The following is a 25,566-nucleotide window of genomic DNA, read 5'->3' on the forward strand; positions in this document are numbered from 1 at the left end:
AGACAGAGAATCTTAAAAGCAGTAAGAGAAAAGCAGTTAGTTATCTACAAGGGAGTTCCCATAAACTGTCAGCTGATTTCTCAACAGAAATTTTGCAGGCCAGAAGGATTTGGCACAAAATATTCTGTGATGAGAAGCAAGGACCTACAACCAAGATTATTCTACTCGGCAAAGCTATCATTTAGAATCAAAGGGCAGATAAAAAGTTTCCCATACAAGAAAAAGTTAAAGGAGTTCATCATTGCTAAGCCGGTATTATAAGAAATGTTAGAGGGACTTCTTTAAGAAGTAGAAAGAAAAAGAGATAAAAATATGAATAATAAAATGGCAATAACTACATATCTAGCTACGATTACTTTCAATGTAAATGGATTAATTGCTCCAATCAAAAGACTGGGTGACTGAATGGATAAGAAAACAAGACCCCTACATATGCTGCCTACAAGAGACTCACTTTAGATCAAAAGACACACACACACAGACTAAAAGTAAAGGTATGAAAAAAGATGTTTCATAAAAATGGAAACAAAAAAAGCTAAGGTAGCAATACTTATATCAGGCAAAATAGACCTTAAAACAAAGGCTATAACAAGAGACAAAGAAGAACCCAGTTATCTCACTCTGAATATTTATCTGAAGAAATCCAAAATACTACTTTTGAAGGGACATGTTAAACCATATGCTCACTGAAGCATTACTTACAGTATACAAGATATGGAGGCATCCTGGGTATCCATCAATGGATGAATGAATAAAGAAAAGATGTCATATGTGTGCGTGTATGTATATACACACATGCACATATATACACATACAAACACAATGGACTATTACTCAGCCATAAAAAAGAATGAAATCTTGCCATCTGCAACATGATGGACCTAAAGGGTATTGTGCTGAGTGGAGTAAGTCTGACAGAGAAAGACAAATGTTATATGTGGAATCTAGAGACCAGGATAAACAAACAAACAACAGAAACAAGCTCATAGACACAGAGAGCATTTGTCAGATTGGGGGTGGGGGAAGGGCGTAGGGGAGACGGAATTAAGAGATACAAATTGGTAGTTACAAAATAGTCATGGGGATGTAGAGTATAGCATAGGGAATACAGTCAGTAATATTGTAATTACTATGTATGGTGTCAGATGGGTATTGGATTTATCAGGGTGATAACTTCATAAGTTATATAAGTGTTTAATTGTGTTGTACACCTGAAATAGTATAATATTGTATGTCAACTATAATTGAAAAAAATAAAAAATAAAAAAAATAAAGGGAACGAAATTCTGACACATGCTACGAAATGGATCAACGTTGAATATATTATGCCAAGTGAAATAAGCCAACTATGAAAGGACAAATACTGTATGATTCCACTTATATGAAGTACTTGGAGTAGTCAAAATCATAGAGACAGAAAGTAGGACGGTGGGTGCCAGGGGCTGAGGGTAGGGGGGAATGGGAACTTAATGTTTGACAGGTATGGAGTTTCAGGTGGGGAAGATGACAACGTTCTGGAGATGGAAGGCGGTGATGACTCAACAACAAAATTTTATTTTACGTATATGTTACCACAATAAGAAATAAAGTGGTAAATTTTATGTTATATATACTTTAGCACAATAAAAATAAACAAATAAAAGCTAATAAACATTTTGAAAAGTTTAAGGTGAAATGGGGATTCTTGGAAAATTTTTCCCTTGTGAAGGGAACTTTCATATTACTCATTTGAGAAACGTCATTCTATCTGGTTTCTCTCTAGACCTCCTGTGAGGAGGGAGTTTCAGAGGCTGACTAAACATTGTCATACCTCAGAAAATGGTCTTGTAGCTTGTTCCTCAAATTGACACCTTTCCTTTTTTCTGGATAAAGAGAACTTGTTCAAACAAACACCCTTGGCTTAACTGTTTCATTGCATGGTTCATGAAATGATCACATCACAATCTCCCTCCAAAAGGGAAATGAAAGTTAAGTAAAATGTATCACCGACTGGAACTTTATATACCTTTGAGTTCCCCTGGTTAGCGGATCTCACAATTAACAAGCACTCAATAAACACTTGCAGAATTTAATAGAATTCCAATATACAGCACTATTGAGTCAACTGTCTCATTTGTCCTACCAGTACAGGCCGGTATTGTTGGCAATCTGAAAATGTAACAAAGGAAGTAGATGATACACGTTAGCTACCAATTCTTTCTAACATTTATTATCATGGAGTTTAGAACTTTCACAAAGACTTGTCCCAAAGAGAGCATCATAAATATTTAACTAACTTTTTGCCAGGTACATGAACTGACATTTGACATACACTCGGTGGCTGAGGAACAAATACTTAATACGATGAAGTCCTTTAACAAAAATGATGCATCAAAAAGGCAAGACTTTGAGATAGTTCTTCCAGCCTGGATCCTGGAGTTCTAGCCTCCCTTAATTGGTGCTTTTTGAAGCTAATGACACAATTTTTTTTTGGGGGGGGGGGAGGTGGGAGGGAGGGAGTGTACGATGATGACAGAAAGCTAAGCTAGGAAACCACAGGAAGGTTATTTCAGCCATTATCTTTCCCTTGTCAGCATGGGACTTGAATCCATATCCCAGGCAAATATGAAGGACCCAGGGCCTTCAGCACAGTTTTCCCTATGGTCTGGGAAATGAAGTTCCTCTAAATGCCAGTCAGGGTGTGAGGCGAAAGAAGGGGGGGGGTGTAGAAAGAGAAGGAACCAAACCCCTGAGGGTTTCACCTTTCATGGTGCATCCCCTAACCTCACAGCTGAGCACTAAACTAGGGTGAATCATCTCAAAATGGTGCGATGAACTAGGTTCAGTGCTGTGGAATATGAAAGCCCCACGAGCAGTCTCCTTTGGGGATTCCTCTCTCCTACACATACATACACTCACACTCACACACACACACACACACAGTATAGAAGGGATGATAACCCATATGAGCACATAGGTCCTTGAACTAAAACTGAAAACAAATACAGGGACGGCAAGTACCTGGCTGACCTACATGTAATAATCCCCATGGACCAAACTCTTCTTCCTTATCATCCTCGTGGGCCATTCCAGTCATTTGGAGGCTATGGAAACAAAGAATGGATATGAAATGTCATCTTGACTACAACCTGATTTCCTTAAAGAATAAAAAGAATTATGTTCATCATATCCATACTTATATCAACATTATGGAAGCAAACCTAAATGCTCAAGTGGTAGGGAAATGGTTATACAAGTGAAGATTCTTGAACTCAGATATTCAGCTACTAAAAATGCTGGCTTTGAAGATGACTATGAAGTGGGAAAGAAACTAGGATGTAAGATTTTTTATATATAACAATAAATGTACATATATCCACACTATGCAGTAAAAAGCCTAAAAAGACATATGCACAAATAAAATGATATGATTGTACTATATGGGTGGTCAATTTAAATTCTCCTGCTCCCTATTTTCTGAGATATAGTCATCAGATATTTATAACAAAGAGTATTTTCTGAGGTTAGAGAATGTTGGAGCTAGAAGAAGACACACCCAACCCACCCCTCACTCAGGTATGGAGCCCTCTCTGCCATCCTCCAAACTGCCCTCGCTGGCAGGGAACCACTCTTGTAGAGGTCACCATGGGCTGGGGAGACCTCCCCATGCCTGTCACCCCTGTCCCAGGCTCTCCCTGCCCTCAGGAGTAGCAGGAGCCCTTCCCAGATGTGCTCACAGGGGTACACTCCCCAAAGGTCTCCTCTTCCCTAGAGGACCACACATCCTCATGTGGCTATCTTGACCTTAGACTACGCATTGTAAATGACAGTTTTATCTAGTTTCACCGGCTACAGTAGTTCTGACTGAGCAAAGGAGGTAGTGACATCAGTTGAAAATCCTGAAGGATGGGACAATACTGCCTGCGAGAGGGCTTAAAGGAAGAACTGGGAGGGGTGTGAGAACTTGGAGGGGTTGAGGGAGAGAAGAAGTGTTGAGAGGGAAGGGAGCGAGAGGAGGGAAGAGATTACAGAGTGGGAGGGGTTCAGGGGAGAGAGCCCGGGTAGGGAGAAAGACAATGAGAGAGAGAGAGGGACGAGGGACATGAGGAGAGAGAGAGGATTTGAGGGAGAGAGGGGAAGAGTTAGGGAACCAAGGAGGGTGGGGAGGCAGAGGGGTGGGGAAAAACGGGGAGGAAGAGGAGGAAGGAAGAAGAGGGGCTTAGTAGGAAGTTGGGAGAAAAGGCAGGGGGTGTGGAGGAGAGAGTGCGTAGAAGGGGGGGTGTGGAGACGGGGTGTGGGCAGAGAGAAGAAGTGTAGACACAGGGATGGGAGAGGGAGGATAAGGAAGAGACAGGATGGGGGAGCTGGGGTAAGAGAGAGAAAGAAGGAAAGAGAGACGGGGGAAAGGGTCAAAAAAGAGAGGGGCTGCGAGGAAAGGGAAGAGAGAAAGAGCAGGAGGGAAGGTCGGGAGGGGGTTGGTGGGCAGAGGGGAAGAGAAAGTTTGGTGAGAGAGAGTGGGGGTAAACGGAAGGCAAGTGGAGCAGGGCGAGGGAGACGGGGCGCAGGGAAAGGGGGAGATAAGGCAAGGGGACAAGAAGAGGGTGGGAGAGAGAAGGCGGGGAGGAGAGCGAGGAGAGACGGCGTGAGGCTGGAGAGAGGCAGACAGCCAGACATTAGAGGGACGGTTCCCCGCCCCCCCTTCCTCTACATCTCTCTGCCTCGGAGGTTAACTCACCAGGCGGTGGCTGTTATTCGCAATGTCTTCATCTCTTCCTCCATTTAAAAACCCACAGGTTCCCTAAAAGGGCCAGACAATGTCACAATTGTCCCCCGCCCCCACAGCGTGCTATCACCAACCCATCCAAGTGCCCTCGAAGTCACATCCACATTCTTTTAAATGCTGCCAACTTAAAAGGAGAAACCGAGTTCAGTTACACAATTCGGGGTCTGAAAGGGTAAAAATAACCCTGTTATTCACTCAGAATCGCAACTGTGTCTGGCAGTGCCAGGAGCCCTTCCTCAGGGGAGCCTCGTGAAAGGGACTCTGAAGATGGAACATCCTTGAAGGCGCCGATACTTCATACCAATCACCTCTTTGTCAACAGAAAACCAGGAAAAATGGGCACGGGGCGTCATCGGGTATTCTGACTTAAGGCTTTCAAACATCATTTATAGTGCCTGCCCCAAGAGCGGCTCCACAGGCACCCCCATCTCACCAGCACTGCTCCAGGTGGCAGGACTTCATTCAGGTCAACCTGTATCCCAGCACCTAATATCCACCTGGCAGAAAGAAAGCCCTCCTTAAACATTTACATAGCATAGAACTGGGTTTGTCCCTCCCCTCACAGGTGGGGGCCTGAAGCAGCCACCTGTGTATCCCCAGGGGGTGACACAGACTCCAGTGAGCTCAGAGCCTCACTAATAGGAATCTAGAACCGAGACCATATGAGGTCGCTCTTAACGAATGGCTGGTACTGTGATGTGTGCCTTGTGAATGAGTTGCACAGAGAGAAGGGGGCAGGGGACAGACTGGGCAGCTGGCCCATCCCTGGTTCTGGGGCTTCTTAAGGCTCTTAGGTTTCATGAGGTCTAGAGATCAGCCAAGATTCAGGACAAAGTTTCTACCAGTTAAGGACCCAGATCAGTTGAGACTCAGTAGTACAAAGCAGAACCTTCTGGAGAACTATTCCAAAATATACCTGTGCCTCCATCACAAGTGGATAGGGAAGACCCAGGAACAGAGTTCCAATGCACATCCCTAGGGGAAAAAAAAATCACCAGCTAGACATGAGCTCTCCCACCATCAATTAATCATGAGGTAAAATGGAGGGGAAAATAACAGAAATACCTGCTTGTATGTGCATGAAATCTCCCTGGAAAAATTCACAGGAAATAAAATATAGCCTCTGGGGAGGGTCATAAACCACAGGAGGACTGGGACGGGAAGGAGACTTTTCGCTTTAAGCACTCCTAACCTTTTGAAATTTGAATCGTGTGGATGTATAACCTAGTAAAAGCTAACTTAAAAAAAAATAAACATTTCTCAGGCAAGCAACTATAGTCTCTATGCCCAACAAAAAGGTGAAGTTTGTAAAGTGCTTCCCCTTTCAAATTTTTCCTCCATTGGTGACACTCCTGCTCCCACTCTCCCCTCCCCCAAGCTAATTACTTTTTTTTCTGACCAAGGTAGCAATTAAGCTAAAAAAAAAATCACCTTCGATTGACAAACACTTTTCCAACCTGCTTTAGGTACCACTGATGAAGCTAATTGACAGACTGCATTTGGCTTGACACCTCTGTTCTCCATCTAATATTTTAATGAGAACAAAGAGACAGCGAGAAAGCACTGATTAAGCGGTGAAAAACTGTTCCATTTTGTTTGTTGTGAAGAGGTTTTGGGTGTTTTGTATTTTTAATGATCAAAATAGAAGAAAGGCAAAGCCCATTTATGAAGCCATTTGTGTTAAATGAATTTCACCCAGAAGGCAGCATCGAGAACTGTCTGGCGAAGAAAATGGAGCTCCAGGAAGAAGCTGGCTAAGGGGAAGGGAGAGCAAAACCAGGAGGCCTTTTCCAGTTCTCCTCCAAAACAAGATTCAAGCACCTCCTTCTAGCTCCGGGCACAAAAATGAGAACTAGTTGGAATAATTAGAGAGGACACTAAGCTAATTAAAGACTTTTCACAGGGGGAGTGGGTGTGTGATGGATAAAACTGGTACGGTCCCAGAGGACCAGACCTAGAACACGGCCCCAAGTCTTCCAAGTCCAGAACACTCCAGAAGAATCTGGCAAAAACACTAGGGCTAATGCTCGCGTACTGACTGGTAAGACATTAAAGTTTACAGAGATGGTAATTTAAACTGTCTATATATGCTGAACTTGGGTACTTAAGGACTTAAATTTGTTATGCAAAATGAGAAATTAATGAGCACTTAAAAATTTATAATATTTAATCCAAGATACTGAGGAAGAACTAGCAGGGTGAATTGAATAGCACTTCATTTTGCTACTCTGTCGCCCACACCTGGGGACATACCAGCTTCCACCACTTCCCTGACCACTGGAAGGAAATCAGCTAAGGCTATTACTGGGCTTTTCTTGCCAAATGAATACAGTTCAATGAGGCCAAATATCACAGGATTTTTTTTTTGTCATTAGTGTTTTCTCCTCCTGAGGCTAAAAATAAGCACAGTTTATCACTAAAGTAAGGACCACGAACTACATTTTGCTTTAAGTGTCCCCTAACGAACACCAGAGACCTGCCTATAAGATATTTACTGATAAAATAACAATCAAGTTGAAAACCAAGTGCTCATAATCAACGAGGTTGCCAGTGTACCTTTGCCAGCTGAAGGAATTTAGGTGAAGAAATGTGGAACTCCTTCAATCCTCCAAGTGTGAATTTGAGAGATTCGTTTTGCATCGCCAGGTTTTCTCCCATGATTGAGATATCCTTAAAAAACTTAAAGAACCCCAGTAATTGTGAGGAAGTTACCCAAGCAACTAACTCATAAATGCTTCAGGATATAAAGAGACATTCATAATTCCCCCGCATGACGAAAGGTTTATAAGCAAAGGGAGATGCCATCAACCAAAAACATTAAAAACAACAAAACCATACTCTCCCTTTTCCTGTTCCTTTGGAATCTTAACTGGGTTCCTTGGGTTTCCACCAGGTGTTCTCCAAAACAGCTGAGTGGTCCGGGAACCCTCAGGAGACATGGATTCTAACCTTGAAGTTAGAAACTTACCCAGGAAGGGTGATGAAAAAGTTTTCAAAATAGATAGCGGTGCTGGTTGCATAGCATTGTGAATGTATTGAATGGCACTAAATTGTGCATTTAAAAATGGTTCAAATGGCAAATTTTGTTATGTGTATTTTACCGTTTTTAAAATTAATAGTGTAATATATCAAAAGCTGTTGAATTTCATACTGTAGATGGGTAAATTCTAAGATATGAGTTATATCTCAATAAAGCTGTTAAAAAAAAAACTTATCAGGGAAACAGCCTGTAGAAAGAGCCTCACTGGGGAAAGCAGGAGCCTGACATTTACTGAGCACCTATATAAGCTGCTAGTTCTCTCATACTGAAAGAGAGATGCTCCCATGCCACCTGAACATGCCTGATCTCATCTGATCTCGAAAGCTAAGCAGGGTCGGGCCTGGTTAGTACTTGGATGGGAGACCACCTAGGAAGACCAGGTGCTGTAGGTGATAAAAAAAGAAAGACTAAAGAAAGAGAGATGGGTTCTGCAGCTAGGGGACTATGTCACTTTGCCTCTCTGAGTCTCAGTTTCATCATCCGATGGTATGGGTCATGCATACCAAAGACTCTTCCATCTCTTCAGTCTCAGGTACTGATGTGTGAGTGACAGAGGGACTCATCATCTGTCACGCAACATAAGCACATCCCACTAGGAAGGCAAACACATCAGGGGAGCCAAACGAGGGACAAATAAGTTTGACAACTCTGTGACCCAGGATTGACAGAAGAGGGGCGAGAGCTGTGTTAGGGCATTTTCTACTCAAAGAATAAAATGGTGAAAGGGGGCCAAAGAGGCCCACCCTCCATCGACTCCTTGGTTCATTCACAAAACGAAGGCTGTGGCTAAAAGGAAAACCTCCCGTTCCAGAGCGGCTGGTGACGAAGGAGGGAAATAGTGCTCCAGCCATCTGTGTAACACCCAGAGCCAGCTTCCCCAACACTCGGACCGCAATACTGCAGTGGCAGCTGTCCTTGTGCATTGTAGGATATGTGGCGGTGTCCCTGGCCTCTGCCCACCAGATGCCCGTAGACTACTCTCCCCCCACCATCTGTTTCTAGACATTGCCAAATGTCCCCCTGAAGGGCAGAATCGCCCCTGGTTGAGAACCACTGCCAGAGAGAATTTTCTATCTTAAAACTTGCCAGTCTTTGTTGAAGCCCTGCGATACATGTGGTGTTACCTTTCTCGTCCACTGCAGTGCGGGCCACTGTGAACTGTCAGCAAACACACCTTGTCAGCAAGCTCTCTCTACCTGGGGGATTTTTGAGAACGACAAACACTCCTAGCAACCAACAGCCTTGGAAAATTTCTAGTAACCGTACTTAGATGAAAGGGTTACTCATTCGCTCATTCATTAACATAGGGCAGTTACTGTATGCCAGGCGATGAGTCAGGGCAATGGAATTGAGGATACCCAGTCAGAGATGAATAGACTTAATACATGATGAACTGTTGTACAGCCACCTTTGGAGCAGGCCTCAAAAGATGAATGAGAGGTATGGGAGACTGAAATACAGCACCCCCCCGCTCCCAAAGATATCCAGACCCTAGTCACCAGAACCTGTAACTACTTTACCTTCCATGGCAAAAAGGACTTTGCTGGTGTGATTAAGCTAAAGATCTTGAGATGAGTAAGGGATACTGGATTATCCAGGTGAGCCAAATCTAATACAACAGTCATTATAAAAGGAAGACAGGTAGGTCAGAGTGAGAGAGGAGATGTGAGAACAGAAGCAGAGGTTACAGTGATGTGGCCACAAGCCAAGGAAGAATGCAGGCTATCTCTAGAAACTGGAGGAAACGGGTTCTCCTCTAGAGCCTCCAGAAGAAAGCTGCCCTGCAGACACCTTGATATCAGCTCAGTAAAAGCCATTTTAGAACTCTGACCTCCAGGAGCGTAAGATTACGAATTGATGTTGTTTTATGCTACTGGGTTTGCAGTAATTTGTTACAGCAGCAGGAGGAAACTAATACAAAGAAGAGAGTTAAATTGTTCCACATCAAGGGGATATGTGGGAAAGACTCAGGCCTGACAGACAATGGAGTAAGAAAGGGCTCGGGTTGCTGCTGGGCTTCACAAAGGCTCAGCTAAGGCATTCAAGATCTAAATCAGCTGCATAATGGTAGAGATGTGAGGTTAATTCCAGAAACATCTGGGGCTTGACTGTGAATTGAAAGGTGCTGAGAGACAAGAGAGGAGGGGGAAGAAGAGGCGAGCAAAGAGCAAAATGCCAACGGAAGTGACAGGAAAGGTGGTAATATCCTCAAGGAAATGGGGAATAAGAGTCAGGACAGGTACCATGGAGAAGAGATGGTGAGCTCAGTTTACGACACGCTCTGTTTGAGGTGTCTAAGACACCCCTGGGTGAAGTTAAATAGGTTAGGAATAGGAAGAGGGCCACGAGCCCAGGAATGTAAGTGGACTCTGGAAGCTGGAAAAAGCAAGAAAAGGGATTCTCCCCTAGAGCCTGCAGAAGGGATGCAGCCCTGCCGACATCTTGATCTTAGCTCAGTGAGATCTGTGTTGGACTTCCAAGCTCCAGAACCAAAGATAATAAACCCGTGGCATTTCTAGGCACCAAGTTTGTGATAATTTGTTATAGGAGCAATTGGAAACTAATACAAGTACCAAGTATAGAAAATCACTAACATATCAAAAACTCTAATAATGCTAACAACCTATTTTTAATGTCCCTTCTAAAGAGCGTGGAGGGGAAAGGATGATTCGAAAGACCTGTGTGATACTCTGGTAAAAGTCCAAGTGACTAACAGATGGGTCGGCTAGTGTCACCAAGGTCCAGGTGTTGGAGATCTGGCTCGGACTGGATTCATGGAAAGATCAACACTACATGAGACATTTGTTCTGAACTAGGAGCGTAGTTTTCTCCTCTAAGGTCATGTTTCACTTACAATAGCATCTTATTTTATGAGCAGAGTGCCCATACACTCTTCAGTGACCCACGCACTCTGGACCTCAGCTTTCTGAAGTGCTAGGCAAGAAGGCTCTACAAAGTCAAGTTGACCTTGACTGGGCATCAGAACCACCTGGAGAGCTCACTAATACACAGACTGCTGGGCTCTACCCACAGAGTTCCTGATTCAGTAGGTCAGAGTTGGGAATTTGTGTCTCTAATGGGATCTCGGAGGAGCATGATGCTACTGGTCTCTTATATTACACTCCAAGAACCAGCATATTAGAGATGCTACTTGTCTCACAATGAAAAGATTCTAGTATTTTCCCGCCCTGCATCTTTATCACTAAGAGCTCCCCTAACTTCCTGGTTCTCAGCAGCTTGCTCCTCGTTACTCTGGATGTCTGCCCCTGGTATAGCCTTTCAGTTGTCTGCTCTGCTTGAAGTTGAACGACGGTCCCCAGATTAGACCTGGCTGATATTAAGGAATTAGCCACAAAATATACCTGGAAAGCCATTCTCCTCCCCACCACTTCCTATTCCCTGTTCCAACTCATCACTGAGTTAACTCAGGGACAGTAAAACAGCTCCTGCCGTCTGTGAGCTGGCTGAGCACTTTCCTGTTGAACATAAACAACTGCACAGAACACAAACATCAGGCAAGGCCACTACATAACCAGGATGGGACAAGACAAAAAAAAAAAAAAGACCACTTAGTAATCATGTCTGAACACAGACAAAGCATGAACCTGGTCCAAACCACAAATGTCACCAAACATCCCCCAATCTTAGCTAATGAGCAACTGCTGCTTCTTTACTCAAAACAGCATCTGTCTAGTCTTCCCTGCTTCTAGATGATGTTTATTAAGACTCACGATCATGGAATTACTCCTGCTTCCTGACAGCATCCAGTCGAGAACAGTGCCCAGCTTCCTTAAAATGCTCCAAAAGCACCTGACACAGGCCCGATCCTATGTGTGTACACACTCTTGTTGTGATGTCCCAAAGTGTGCGTTCTCCCTCACTGTAAGGAGAAGAAAACCAGCTTGTTCCACTCCCGACGTGTTACTGGGGGTACGCCTGGAGGGCAGTGACAACTCCTACTCGGCTTCCAGATTTCAGCTCAAACATCTCCTCAGTGACAGTCCTTACCCTCTCTATGCTAGATCCAGATTCCCCCTCACTAATTCCTTTCACGAGACCTGCCATGGCTTATAATTACATACTGTCATGAGCACCGCACTAAGTCTACCTCTCCCACCAGGCTGAGAAGTCCAAACGGGCAGGTCTGTGTGTGTTCTGCACCTCTTCCTAACACAACTCCTGGCACAAAGCAGGAAGTCAATAGATACTGGATAGATGGATAAATGGGTAAATACTGACCGCTGTACTCAACCTTCTTTAAAACAATTATAAATACAAGGATCGATGAGAGAATATCAGCAATGCAAAAAGAACTGAAGTGGTCAGAGATGAAACAACCAAGATCTGTGCAACCAAGATGATAGATAGCAAGGGATTGCCTATGCTGTGATGGACACACAGTCATGAACGATAAAGGTGGACCCCTTTTCTTCCATTTCTAAGTCGAGACTGTGGAGGCCAACACATGATCCTCATTTTGGCTTTAGTTTAGCACAGAGCAGTGTACCACCAAAACAATACACTGCTAAAAACAGTCTGAACTTTGTTATTACTCTGGAATTCTTTAAATGGAAATCATTTGCTGGGCTTGCAAATCCTTCACTGCTCACAAATTTGGGGTTGTAATAACATGTGTGCAGTTGTAATTACAAGAGGCTTTCCCTGTATCTGGCACTGTAGGCATCACTCCGCAAGCTCGGAGGGCACATTCTGAGTGGGCTTTTGTAAGAGGCCATTTCGCAACTAACTGGCTTCATTTCAGGACTAAGGATTTGATGCTTTTCAGTTATTTTTCAGCTCAAACACAATTTTATTACGTAATCCATCGACATAAAAATAATTATCAGGCCAGGTAAGAATGCAAGTGTGTCGAGTTGATAAACTGGACGAATCTTCTGAAAACCAAAGAAACTTGGGGGATTGGAGGGGGGGGTGCCTGTGTGCACACACACACCCATTTCAGAAATAGCACTATCGTGTGGCTCGGACGAAAGACATACAGAATCAATTGTTAAATACCTGTACTTCATCACAAATACACTGCTGAAGATGCTTTAGAAAATAGCAGGTGATCTTTAGCCACAAACTATGACCATCCTAAATCCCACTATAAACATTTTAATGAGTTAAATGATAATATTCATTTCGATCTCATTGCCTCTAAGTATTAACACTTGAAATAAATGAAGATCACATTCTGCGCCTCCCCTCCTTTTTGTAATGGTTACAGTAAAAAAATGATTAAGCTTGTAAGGTCTATAAACTGCAGAAGCGCTCTAATTTTCTTAGAAGGTTCTGGATAATGAAAACGGTTCAGACTTGAATGATAAACAGGTCTGTTTCTTCTTAACTAGGACTCAGTCGTCTTTCCACTGAGACAGAGAAAGCACAGTCCAGCCATGGGAAAAGACATTTGGATCTAACTTTTTTTGTGCAACCCTCTTGGCGACCCACCCAAAATGAGAGGTGATCAAAACAGCATTTTTGGCTACCTATGGAGAAAAACCAATTTGTTACTAAAGTAATTGATTTTAAAGTATATACTTTTGTTAATGAACTAAATCATCTTACTAGGTGCCAAAGCAAACCAAGAGTGTGGAGCTGAGTGTTCTGTCTTCCACAGAGTAGGAGGGTTTAATACCTTTCGTTCATTCATTCATTCAATAAATATTTAGGGCCTGCTCCACACCTGGCACCAAAGAAAACAGTGCTGAGCGAAAAGGTGCAACACACCGTTGTCCCTATGGTAATGGAGCTTACAGTAGGGGAGATAAATGTTTAACTCAAATAAATATGTAATACTGCTATACGAAAAAGAAAAGGTGCTATGGGAGAAAGGGTAATGGTAACCGAGAGGAATTAATTTAGACCAGGGGAGGTGCGGGGATCAGAGAAAGGCACTGAGAAAAAGTGACACTGAAGCTGAGAGGCCATCAGATCGCCATCCCTTTAGAAAAGGAAAACTGTTTTGGCAAATGACCACGAATGAGATTTTAAGTTTGCCTGTCAACAACTGATTGGGTTAAACCTCTCCTTTTCCAGTGCATCTGTCTTCATGTGCATCCTATGACTGCTCGCCTATCATTTTGACTCACCTACCCAAATCCTATTACCTGAACACAGAAAGGTCTCACTTTATTATAATTTATTATAATCTACAGCCTTCCTATGCTTGGCCTACAAACACCCAAAAATAATCTGGCAGAGGCATGAAAAACAGAGACTGGCTGTCAGCCAGAATATTATTACCTGGGTGGACCAAACGTTTAATAGCCCAGGCAGTCACAAGTCCTATGCCCAGTAAAGTGTCAAGTCTCCCGGGGGAACAAAGTGGCTCCAATGCTCCGGGGTCTATACCAGATGGGACCTGGGGAGCCTAATGGTTAGGTGCCTACTTAGAACTGATGTTTGATCAGTAAACCAAAGACTGGATCACCATTTCCAGTTCCCCGAGCCTGCAGACTTAGAGGGTGTGGGAAGTGGCCTTTGAAAATCACCCAGCGGAGAGCTTCCCGGGCTGGAGGAAGGCAGGCGGGCACAGAGGGGATCAGGGTCGGGAGGACGAGGGGCGCCCAGGGTGGCACGTCAGGCGCTCAGCACCGGAGAATGGCACGCCAGGCTGGGTACCGGGGCCTTTCCTGCCCCCCGCCATACCAGCCCCCAGCAAAGGACATCCCGTCCACCGCCGCCCCGAGACCCAGAGATTCCGGCTTCCCCCGCGGCGGGGCAAAGCAGGCACCGCGAGCCGCGCGCAGGGCCGGAGCCCACCAGCCCCTGGTACCCGCGTCCTCAGCGCAGAGGAGGGCGCGCTGGGGCCAGAAAACGGCCAAAACCGAACTCTCCCCGCCCACCCGAAAAGCCAACCACACCCCCTGTATCCCTCAGCCCGGCCGCCCCGGGACGGCCCCCGCGGTCCTCGCCTAGGCCCCCGCAGGGTTCCCGTCGGCGCCACGAGGGCTCTGCAGGGGCGCGAGTGGGAGTGAATGGGGGTGCGAGAAGCAGGCAGGGTGCCCACCGCTGTGTCACCCTCCCCTGCTCCGCGATCCTGAGAGAGGCGCGCCGCCCCCAGGCTGAGGTGGGCACCGGGGAGCGGGCGGCCCCCGACTCACCCATTGGCGTCGAGCCGGGCCGGGCCGCCGAGGCAGCGTGAAAGTTGGCGGAGGCGGCGCGGGGGTCGAGGCGCTGGGGTCCAGGCGCGGAGGTCGGGGCGCCGGGACCGGGGCGCGGAGGTCGGGGTGCCGGGACCGGGGCGCGGGGGTCGGAACGCGGCGACGGTGGGCCGGCTTCCTCCTCTGTAGCTGCGGCCGCGGCGGCTCAGCGCCGCCCGCTGCCTCTGCTGCTGCTGCTGCTGCTGCCGCTGCTGCCCCGGGGCGACTCCTGCTGCTGCTGCTGCATCGCGGCCCGCTGCGCCCGGCTGCGCCGGGTTTCCTGCTGCCCGCGAGTGGAAATTGCGAGAGAAAAAAAAAAAAAAAAAAAAAAAAGCGCCGCCCAGCCCAGCGCTCGGCAACTGCGGCCGCGCCGCCCGCTCTCCCCTCCTCCTCACCGCCACCGCGGTGCTCCTGCGGCTCCGCCTGCCGGGGACGCTCTGCCGCCAGGGCGGGGGCGGGGCCCGAGGGGCGGGGCCTGTGAGGGGCGGGACGGCCCTGCGGCTGCGGCGCTCGGGCGCCCCCGTCACCGCCTGCTGGGTTGGGACCCGGCTCCGCGCGAGGCCGCCCCCCACTCACGGCGGCTCGGCTAACGCCCCGGGAAATGCCGCGAGACTCCTCGAGACCGGCGGAGAGGGGGTCCGTGGGGGAGGGGGCATCCGAGTGGAGGGGCAACTGGGAAAGGAGCTGGAAGGAACGGATTGTGAGGGCGCGACCATTGAGGGAGCCCTGGCTGGGGGAGGGGATGGCATGGGCAGGTGAGGGGCAGAAGACCTGCTGAGGGTGATGGCTGCTGACCCCGGGGGGCGGGTCGAAGCAACCCAGAATAAAGCTTCACAGAGGGCGCTGTTGGGAAGGAGGGAGAAGGGGGTCCCTATGGCGGGACAGAAATGCTCGGTCCCTTCCGTGCAGCATGGGAAAGGCAGGTCAGGTGCGAGTTTGCACGTAGGAGGCGGTGGGATGCAGATGCGGAAAGACAGGGCTGGTGGGGCGCATCGCCCCGCTCTGACTCTCGCAGAGACCCCTAACCGCACACCTCCCGTGCTGGGGCCAAGTGGGATTCGGTTGCTCATCAATGTTCCCGGGCTCCGATGTTCCCAGAAATCCACGGAGGCAAAGGCTAGCTCCCTCCCCAACAGGTGTCATTGTGCCATATTGACCCCCAGACCTGCGCAGCCCACCCTTGAGTGGGCACTGAAATGAAAATAGGAAATTCGTGGGAAATCATGGGTAACTGAGGAACTCCTTTTGGGGTCCATTCACCACAGCTTTCACCACAGATACTCTGTCAGCCACCGCGTTCATTTACTGTCCCATTATTTTCTTTTCCCTTTCCACCATCTGGTGGTAGGAAGAGATAGTGAAATAGATGGAAGACATTCAGAAAGAGAAAAAATAAGACAAAGCAATTAAATCATTGGCCCCAGAAAAACGGAGGATACTGAGGGTTAGTAGACCCACAAGTGATCAATAAAAGCTGACCCCCTACCCAATATAGGGCTGTCTTCATGCCTCACCTATGACATTGAGGCAACTCTTGTGAATTGGTTACATCCTAGGATTTCTGCCGAAAGATGTTCTTATAACTGTTTCATTAGCCTTAAAAAACACCATCATCGCGATCTTACAAACAAGAGTACAGTAGCATCATCTTTGTAAATATTTTTCAAGTGTGTCAGAGCAATCTATACACAGGACTAATTCAGGGGCAGAAAACCCATCCACATAGCTGCTGAGAAGGTAGTCATGACATCAATGACAGAATCCTGAGGAACATAGAAATGAAGAATCTGAAGTGTTGAAGGCACAGGTGAATCCTCAGTTATACCTGCTCCAGGCACCGTGGTACCTCACTCATTACATGCCTTGGCATATCAGGGTGATGAGGCCTTGTGATATGATCTTACAGCTGACAAACCCTGAAACTCATAGAGCCTGGCCAAGGTCCACTGTTACTGCTACATTTCTTTTTCTTGAACCCCACCCGAAAGAACTGGTCTGGGATCTGCCCAATTCCAGAGGTGGTTCTCTTTGCTAAGGCCAGGGTCACTAGGCCACCTTGTCCCTCTATTGAAGAGACTTAGAGCCCTGAAAGTGACTGGGCCTGCTCCAACATGGAAATAGCTTTCCTGGACTAGAGTGGACTGGCATCTCGATGCCCAAGACTCTTGGCTAGCTGCCCCATGCATTCTCAGAGCAATGAGTTCAAAGTCTTTGAACATTATTGATGACACCCACCATGGCTGGAGTTACCTGGACATGGCAGAGGCCAGTACACCTAACCCAGTTAACTAGTGGTTGAACTCTGTAAGGCTCAGGTTAAAAATGAGCAGCTTGTCTCATGTCCTGCTTAATCTTACTCATCTTTGTCCTATGTGGGGGAAGTCAGTCTACTTTTTTTTTTTTTTTACCAGCTTGGCATGGGTGAAAACAGACCACCTGAACTTTTGTGTCTTGTTTTGGCTCTGGTCAATTTCAGGGCATACCTTTTTCTTCTTGGACCAGAGTACTATATCCCCACTCCTTGATCTAGGTATGCTTCCTGCATAAACAAATTTGCCATTCTATCACCAAAAAAAAAAAATACTGATAGCAAGACTTAAAATTTTTTTTTAATTCCTGACCTATGTCCTAATTTTAATGCCTCAAGTAAACTGAATTGTATCAATTCTACTCAAAACACTGCAGAGTTTTTTCATTTGCAGTTTCTCTAAATTACAAAAATGGGCATTCCTTTTCCCCCACTTATTGTTTGGTTCTTCCGAATTGTTCCTATTGTCCTTATATTTTTCCTTTGAGAAACTTTTGCTGACCAGCAGCACAAGGGAAGTTAATATTAAGATTCAAATGCAGATGCTGACAAAAATCGATGTATAATTCTTCATCCCACCTTCCTCTCACAAGAGTCTATTTTAATAGGCTAGTTAGTGCAATATCTCAAATTACGTGAATCCATCCCATGAATGTTGTGTTTAATACTACGTCTTCATCCCACTGAACTCCCATTTCTATGAAAATAGAAGATGCATTTGGGGAATGGAGAATAGCTGAGCCATCACACTTAAAAAAATATCACATAACTTAAAAGGCCCCACTGTGTTGCTCCATGGTGGTAACATTTTGGATAAAAATGGAAGGCAGTTGAGCCTCTGCCTATGTAGCACTTACAGCCTGTCATGATTGCTCTCTCAGAGTACTTGGACTTGACATCTGTAATTTGCATGTAATGAATGATACTTTGCTTTGATAACCTTTAATATCATCTTTATATTAATTTAAATTACATGCAGAGTGACTTACAAAAGACAGTCATTATCTGGTACTTCTGATGAGCTTTATGGAGAAATGTAAAAACCTCTTGGTACCAGAAACTAAGGAAATGCTCAAAAAAAATGATGGGGCAAGTCGGAAGGGCACAAGAGTCAACCTGAAAAAGTTCTCAAAGGCTAAAGCTGGAACAATCTTGGCAACAAAATAAATAACGATTCTATTGGATTATAACCCACAGAATAAAGGTCATATCTTTAAGCCCATATAGATATATCTATAAATAGCTGACTAAATGAGTAAATAAGTCAGAGAGCGGAACAAGTCTTCCTTATATAGGAATTCCAATTAATAAATATAGAAGAAATGGAGGAAAGAAAAAATCACCATTAGACCGCCAGTGATAATTGATACAGGCAAAATCCAACTCAAATTCTCAAATCAGCGGGCACAAGTTGAAAGAGAAACCCTAGCAGATGGCACTTTAAGCCTCCGTGCTGACAGTTTTGAGGCAAGCTTTTCCCTTCTTCCTTTGCATGGTGAACACTGGGTTAAAGATAACTTGTCCAGATCACATCAAGAGCCCTAGAAATAGCATCTCACTCTATTATACTTGAACTGGCTTAATAACCACTCTCGGGATGACCCCCACACTTCCCCTTTTATCCTTTTCAGTGAATCCTTTGCAACAAATCCAACAGAGCTGGTTTTATCAGCTCTGTGGAGATGCAAACTAATCATATCAGAGAAGTAGATCATTTCTAAGACAGCTTAACTGTGATTATCCATACAAGGTTTGGAAGAAAGGCTTGCTGTTAAAGGAAATAACTAGGTGGAATGTGCTCTCTCAAAAGACTACAAAACTGGAATAGGGTGTTCTTCCTTAAAAATCCAAAGAACGCCTGAATAACTGACTTCAAAGTTGATCGATCACAGGAATTTGCACCATAAACACACAAGAAGAGCACATAGTTTATGGACTAACTTGCTTTTTTCACATCAATTCTTTGTCTAAGAAATAGTAAATTGGGAAAACAGTCCTAGGAGATTAACTTGAAATATGGTTTCTGTTTTCTACCCACTTTATTCAGCCCCTTCCTCTCTCAAAATTACAAGGGGTCATGTAGAAGAAAGGGCATTTTCACAACTTAAAAAAAAATGAGTCAAATGATATTCCAAAAAAGTTCCATTAATTTAAGATTATATGTGTGAAATATGCATTGTAATAAATGTTAACAACTTTAAAGAGACTAATTGGTCTTTAGCATAGGAAAAAAATCCCGATAGGCCAATTTTTTTAAATGGGAGCTGATTAACAATAGGGGGCTTTTGATCTTATCAGTAAATGAAGATTTAATAGTAGGAATTGCCTTGCAAAAGTGATTTCTCTTTTTCCCTTCCTTTCAGGAGAAATCAAGCTCAGAGGCCCCATTACAGACTGGGGTTCCATTGGAGCTGGGTCTCCAGGATGCACAGATGTCTGCTGGCATTCTACACTGAGAAGAACAAGAGAATGCTCAGGATTGGGGAAACAGATGATATTGCAAGGAGGTTTGTGTGAAAGGGGCAGGAGTGTGGCCAAATATCAGATTCTGTGTCTCTGTGCCAGGCCCAGTGTAAACAAGACCCAACACGCAATAGGTAAGAGCATAGGTTTCTGAGCAGACTGATTTCAGGAAGGTAACTGGCAAGCTAAACAGAATTAGGACTGGGGAGGGAAAGCCTGCAGCCTGCAAGTAGGAGGCCGTGGAAAGGCCAGAGATATTAATGGCAAAAAATATGATGGCATTGATACCGACAAAGAGGAGAAGTCACATGTAGAGTTATTTCTGAACTGCATTAGATCGATCTGGTGAGGCAGTGGATTAGGGAGAGGGTAGGGAGCGAAATTGGAGGATTTTGAAGAAATATTTTTGTTTGGGAGTGATCAATCAAGGGGAGAAGAAAGTCATTGGGGGTAGAGAGGAAATAATGAATTCAGATTTGAATCTTATTGAGTACAAAAGGGAACAGAGTAGTAATCCAAGCTACAACGTGGATGATCCTCAAAGACATGATGCTAAATTAAAGAAGCCACATATAAAAGAACACGTGTCACATGATTCCATTTATATGAAATATCCAAAATAGACAAATCAATAGAAACAGAAAGTAGATCAGGGGCTGGGGGAATTGAGGAGTGACTGGTAATGGAAACATTTCTTTTTGGGGTGACAAAAATGTTGTAAAATTCATCGTGGTGATAGTTGTATAACTCCATGAATGTACTAAAATATCATCGGGTTCTATACCCTAAAATGGGTGAATTGTAAGGCATGCGAATTTATCTCAACGAAGTCTGTTCTGTGTTAAAAAAAAAAAAAGTGACAGTGCATACGGTTTCAGTCTAGAAAGATGAAAAAGTTCTGGAAGTGGATAAAACAATGCGAATATATTTAATACCACTTAAAAATATTACAATGGTAAACATTATATTGTGTATATTTCTTTCCCACAATAAAAAAAGAGAGAGAGTGAACAGTCTACGGCCATGCCACCCTAAATGCGCTCAAACTCATCTGATCTCACAAGCTAAGCTGGGTCAAGCCTGGTTAGTATTTGGATGGGAGACCACCTAGGAAGACCAGGTGCTGTAGACATTTTTAAAAAAAGAGCGAATGAACACATTTGTGATTGATGGATTACATGGGGCGTGTGGGCATGGCTTTCCCTGCGTTCTTCCTACTCCAATAACAGCCTCACACTGCTTCCCAAATAGGACCTCAGCATTACAATAACATCTACCCCATCACCCTCAGTGTCACATTTTCAGGGGTCAGAGAAAACTACGTCCAGTGGCCTGGGCTAAAGGCGATGAGCCGCAGCTCCCCTCCAGGTGGTGAAATCCCCAGTCACACAGCCAACCCCAGATGCGTCCACAAGCCCAGAGGGCACAGGACTTAATTGAAAAGTCTCTGAACCAGGCACTCACTTAATAAGATTGGACACATTCCTTTTCTAGCACAACTTCTTATTAAATAGAGCCAGTCAAATTAAGTTCCCCTTCTCAAAAATAATTACAGGCCAGCCAGAGGCAAAAGTGGGAAGTGAGTGAAGTTCATATTTGTTTGGCTTCTGTTCCTCTGTTGAAGCTTTCTTTCCTGCATCACAGCGGTTCTTAAAGTGTGGTCTCCAGATCAGCAGCAGCTGCTGCAGCCACATGAGAACTTGTTAGCGACGTACATTGCGGACCCCAGCCCGGACCCTCTGAATCAGGAACTCTGGCAGTGGGCCCCAGTGGTCCGCTTTGGAACCTGCCCTCTGCTGAATGCTGACTCAGCGCCAGCGTGAGAACGCTGCTGTGCTTCAGCTCCCTTGAGCCCAGATGAGCAGCTTTCATCATCTGATAACCAGGTTGATCTTCAGTAATGAAAAAGGGCTGGAGGAAGCTACCAGGGACACACACCCCTGAGCTGGTAAAACTGATTTGGTGTTTATTAACATTACAAAACTAATATCTGTTGTCATTTTTTTAAATTAATAAAACATTAAAGATATAGTGTAGAAGGTGAAAATCTTCCATAATCTCACAATCATCAATTATTGTAGCGATAACTGATGATCACTGTTAACTTCTGATGGAATATTCCCCCAGTTTTTAAATGTGTAACAATACTAAAATACATGATGATTTCCACATACTATAATTTTTTTTTTGAACTGGTAACTACTCTTTAGTGCTCATATGATGGAAACTGAGAACTTTGGAGAGAGGATTTTTTTCTTGGAGAATTCTCAAATCGCTTTTTCTTCTCATAAAAGTTACTGTGAAACATCAAACCTTTCTGGAACAAACTTTTTGAGAATATATTTCATAGCTTTTTGGGGAGAACTGAGAATTCCTGATAAAAATGCTCAAGGAATTCTCTGATACTTTTCAATGAGATTAAGATCTTTTCGGGGAAACAAGCTCCCTCCCTGACCACCCAACCTCTCGGCTTACCACAGGTCAGAAGTCCAGTGAGCTTTTGCCTGAAATTCTTTTTCCTTGTGTCAGATCTAATGATGATCATCTATTCGCTTCCCAGAACATCCTGACCAAGAGTGAATCTTGAAAAAAGTTTTGCCATGTGTTCATAAATTTTCTGCATCAGTTTCTACTAACTGTAGACAACACAAGCGGCCTATTAGATAAGGATCAGACTTTTTTTTCAGTGCCCAAATACGGGAGGAAAAAGAGTCTACCTTATATAAAAATATAGTGTCTTGCCCATCTTTCAAAAACCTCTCTGAGCAGTGAGGATGACCTTAAGATAGTAATTGCTATATTTATAGAAGAGCAGGAACCTGCAATTATCCTCTCTTAAATTCTTACGACAGAATAAAGTGCTACTATTTCCATTTTATAAGTGAGGAGACTCAACTTCAGAAAGGCTAATGTCATGCCCTATGTCCCTTAGCAGGAAAGAGAGGCAGGCCTGGGAGTGTAAAGTCAGCTATACCTGTTTCCATTAGAAAGTATGGAGTCATCTGAAGTTAAACAAAGCAACCCACTTTTTTCATGGTTTAGAATCTCTACTCAATGGCCTTAGTATAAGGTTTAAATGGATCCTTGTGAGCATTTTGCCATGTGAAATTTGTATATATATAAAATGTTCGTGATAAAACCCAGAATATACATTTACACATATCTTGTATTTGAAACTGCCTTTTAACTTAGAAAATACATTTAAAACTTCGAAAGTAAATATTCCAAAAGGTTAAAGGGTTATCTTGGAGTCATGTGGCTGTCGTTGACCCTTTCCCTTCTATTTTCTGAGCCATCAGAGGAGGGCGGGTGCAGCCACCAGCCGGGGTAAGAACAATTCAGGCTTTACCCACTACTAGCTGACATGCAACCTTGGGCAGTTTCTGAACCTCTCTGGGCCTCAGGTTCCTCATCTGTTAAATGGGTTGGCATGAGCTATAATGGGTCAATGCTTGTAAAGTGCTTAGGATAGTGTCTGGCACTGTTTCAAATTTTCTTTAATGAACATAATTTTAATAACAGGTTGCTTTTTAAAAGTTGTTATACCTTTATTATTTCATGTTTTTCTTACTTGAATATCTTAGAATAAATAAATGACTATAATCGAACAAATAAACATTTTAAATGATTACTGCATCTAATTAATGCATCTAGTGAGCATCTAATTTAACAATTTGTAGCAAAGTCTTAAGATATACACACTCTGGTTAATCCTAGCATACTGGCTACTTGTGTTACCATCTCTCTTCCTCAAATCCCAGTAAAATGATGATGAAGGAATAAGAGGGAATTCACCCACAAGGACAAGGAAAAATAGAAAGTAAACATCGTGGGACTAGGAATATCAAGGTGCTGTTGGGGTTCAAACAGCAGCCAGGAAGGGTAACAGGCTCAGCAGGAAGCCACCAAATAGGGATCTGCAATGGCCTCCAGCAAGGGAGCATCTTTACAGAGCAAAAGCCAGGCAAGGCTCAGGGATGCAATCAGAGGGACAGTGAGTGTTGCCATCTATGTACCAAGTAGCTGGACCCTCAGTCCCCCCCACACCCTGTATCACCAGACATTAAACCTGAGAGGATGTAGTTCCTAGAAGCCGGGTGACCAAATCTGGCTATCCTCCCTGTCTGCCTTCCCTGTCACAGGCAGGGGATGGAAGCCTCCTTCTCCAGGAAATCCAAGGAGTCCTAGAAGAAAGATCCCCCAATGTGGATTGGGAGAAACTGAAGCCAAACACTAGTTCCCTGGAGGTTAGGGAAACCAGATGTGTGGGCAGATGAGATTCACAAGCGGCTTTCCATAAGCTTTTGAGCTGTAAACTGTGGCAATTGTTGGGACCTTCTCAGAGATTCTTGACAATTGCTGTAGCTTCTATGCCAGCTTTCGTGCTTTGGACCGAGGCATTTAGTGCCAGCTTCTCTGACCTTTTGGGCAGCATCCCTGATGCCTACCCTCACCACCCCCTCCAGCTCTTCCATCCCCCACCCAAGCCCCTGATTCCATATTCAGCCTTTTGTATCTGAGACATGCAGAGTGGCTTCTGTTTTCTTGACCAGATCGAGACTGATACAGCTCGTGCCAGAGGTCTTCCATTTCCATCCTTGGTCCTCCTCCAGCCTGCTCTGGGCGCTGGAAGTATAGACAGCTTTGTGTCAAATTCATTCAGTGAACAGCACCAGCAGGGATGGTTGATGAAAAGAGAAGTCAAGGCATATATTCCTCTCACTCCCTCCATGCTGTATTACTTATTGGCTGTGTTCTTCTACTGAAGTCTATAGTTCCCATCAGCAGCCCCTTTGCACAGAGTTCCAAATACAACTTCCTCCCTCCCTTGGGCCTTAGGTAGTAAATCTCTCTGTTATCGCTACCCATAGCATACTAATCTATTTTTTGCTGTTGCCCCTAAACCCTGCCCACATCTTCATAAATAATCCCATATTAAACCCTTCTCAATGACCAAGATTAAGTGCAGCATCTGTTTCCTACCAGGCCTTGACTGAGACACTGCTCCTCACCCCTTGCCAAGCCCCTGACAGGCTCCCGGGATGGCCAAAAGGGTTTTAGGTGCCTCAGTGTTCAATATCAACAGTCAAAGATCACCAGACATTGAGGAACATTTCCAATGTGAAGGAAAGACACACACACACACAGACAAACACACACATACACACACACACACACGTATACACACAGAGAGAATTAAGAAAAGAAGTATATAGAGAACAAAAGACTTCATCATCAACAACCAAAACACTACAAGATTCTCAGAATGTTAAGAGAAGATATTACATGAAACGAGGACGGGACATAAATAAAAACAGAAAAAGGGAGAAAGTGGGAGGGGGAAATGAAACGGGAAGAGGGAGAAGAGGAGGTGAAGTTGTTATAATCAAAGGGCAAGAAAGACCTTGGAAATTTGAAATATGATAGCCAAAGTTTTAAAAACTGAATAAAAGAGTTGTCATATAAAGTCAGGGAAATTTCCCAGGAAGGGAAAAGAGAACGAGATGGAAAATAGAAGAGAAAGAATAGAAAATATAGAAGTTTGTTCTGACTTATAGACAGTTCAGGAAAAAAAGTAAACAAAAAAAATGGAAGGACTGGAATTATCAAATTAATAACACACAAAAATGTCCCTAAACTGAAGGACAACTGTTTCTACATGGAAAGGGCCCACCAAGGACAGGACATTGAATGAAAAAAAGATGCACAAGGCATATTATCATGAACATCAGAACACCAGTGATAAATCCTAAAATCTTCCAGAAAGAACAAGCAAGTTGCATAACAAAGAATTGGGAATCAAAATGTATCAGACATTTCAATAAGGTCTCTAGAAATTGGAATA

The 25,566-nt window shown here is 44.4% G+C and overlaps 1 protein-coding gene and 2 pseudogenes across 3 annotated transcripts in view; 2 read left to right on the plus strand and 1 right to left on the minus strand.

Annotated features, from left to right (window-relative positions):
* Nucleotides 1–15,234, minus strand: part of SH3KBP1 (SH3 domain containing kinase binding protein 1) — a 311,738-nt gene extending 296,504 nt beyond the window's left edge. The window contains exon 1 of one of the 3 annotated variants that reach the window (XM_036227145.1): nucleotides 14,912–15,234. In XM_036227145.1, coding sequence (XP_036083038.1) covers nucleotides 14,912–14,915 — 4 coding nt within the window. In that variant the 5' untranslated portion in view covers nucleotides 14,916–15,234. The remainder of the gene's footprint in view (nucleotides 1–14,911) is intronic. The other 2 variants (XM_036227141.1, XM_036227143.1) reach the window with 2 other exon arrangements.
* Nucleotides 8,077–8,194, plus strand: LOC118607937 (annotated as a pseudogene).
* A 5,500-nt stretch (nucleotides 15,235–20,734) lies between the features above and the next one.
* Nucleotides 20,735–20,853, plus strand: LOC118607958 (annotated as a pseudogene).
* Nucleotides 20,854–25,566: the final 4,713 nt, after the last annotated feature.

The sequence above is a fragment of the Rousettus aegyptiacus genome, unplaced genomic scaffold, assembly GCF_014176215.1.
Source record: "Rousettus aegyptiacus isolate mRouAeg1 unplaced genomic scaffold, mRouAeg1.p scaffold_m13_p_9, whole genome shotgun sequence".
Classification (NCBI taxonomy): domain Eukaryota; kingdom Metazoa; phylum Chordata; class Mammalia; order Chiroptera; family Pteropodidae; genus Rousettus; species Rousettus aegyptiacus.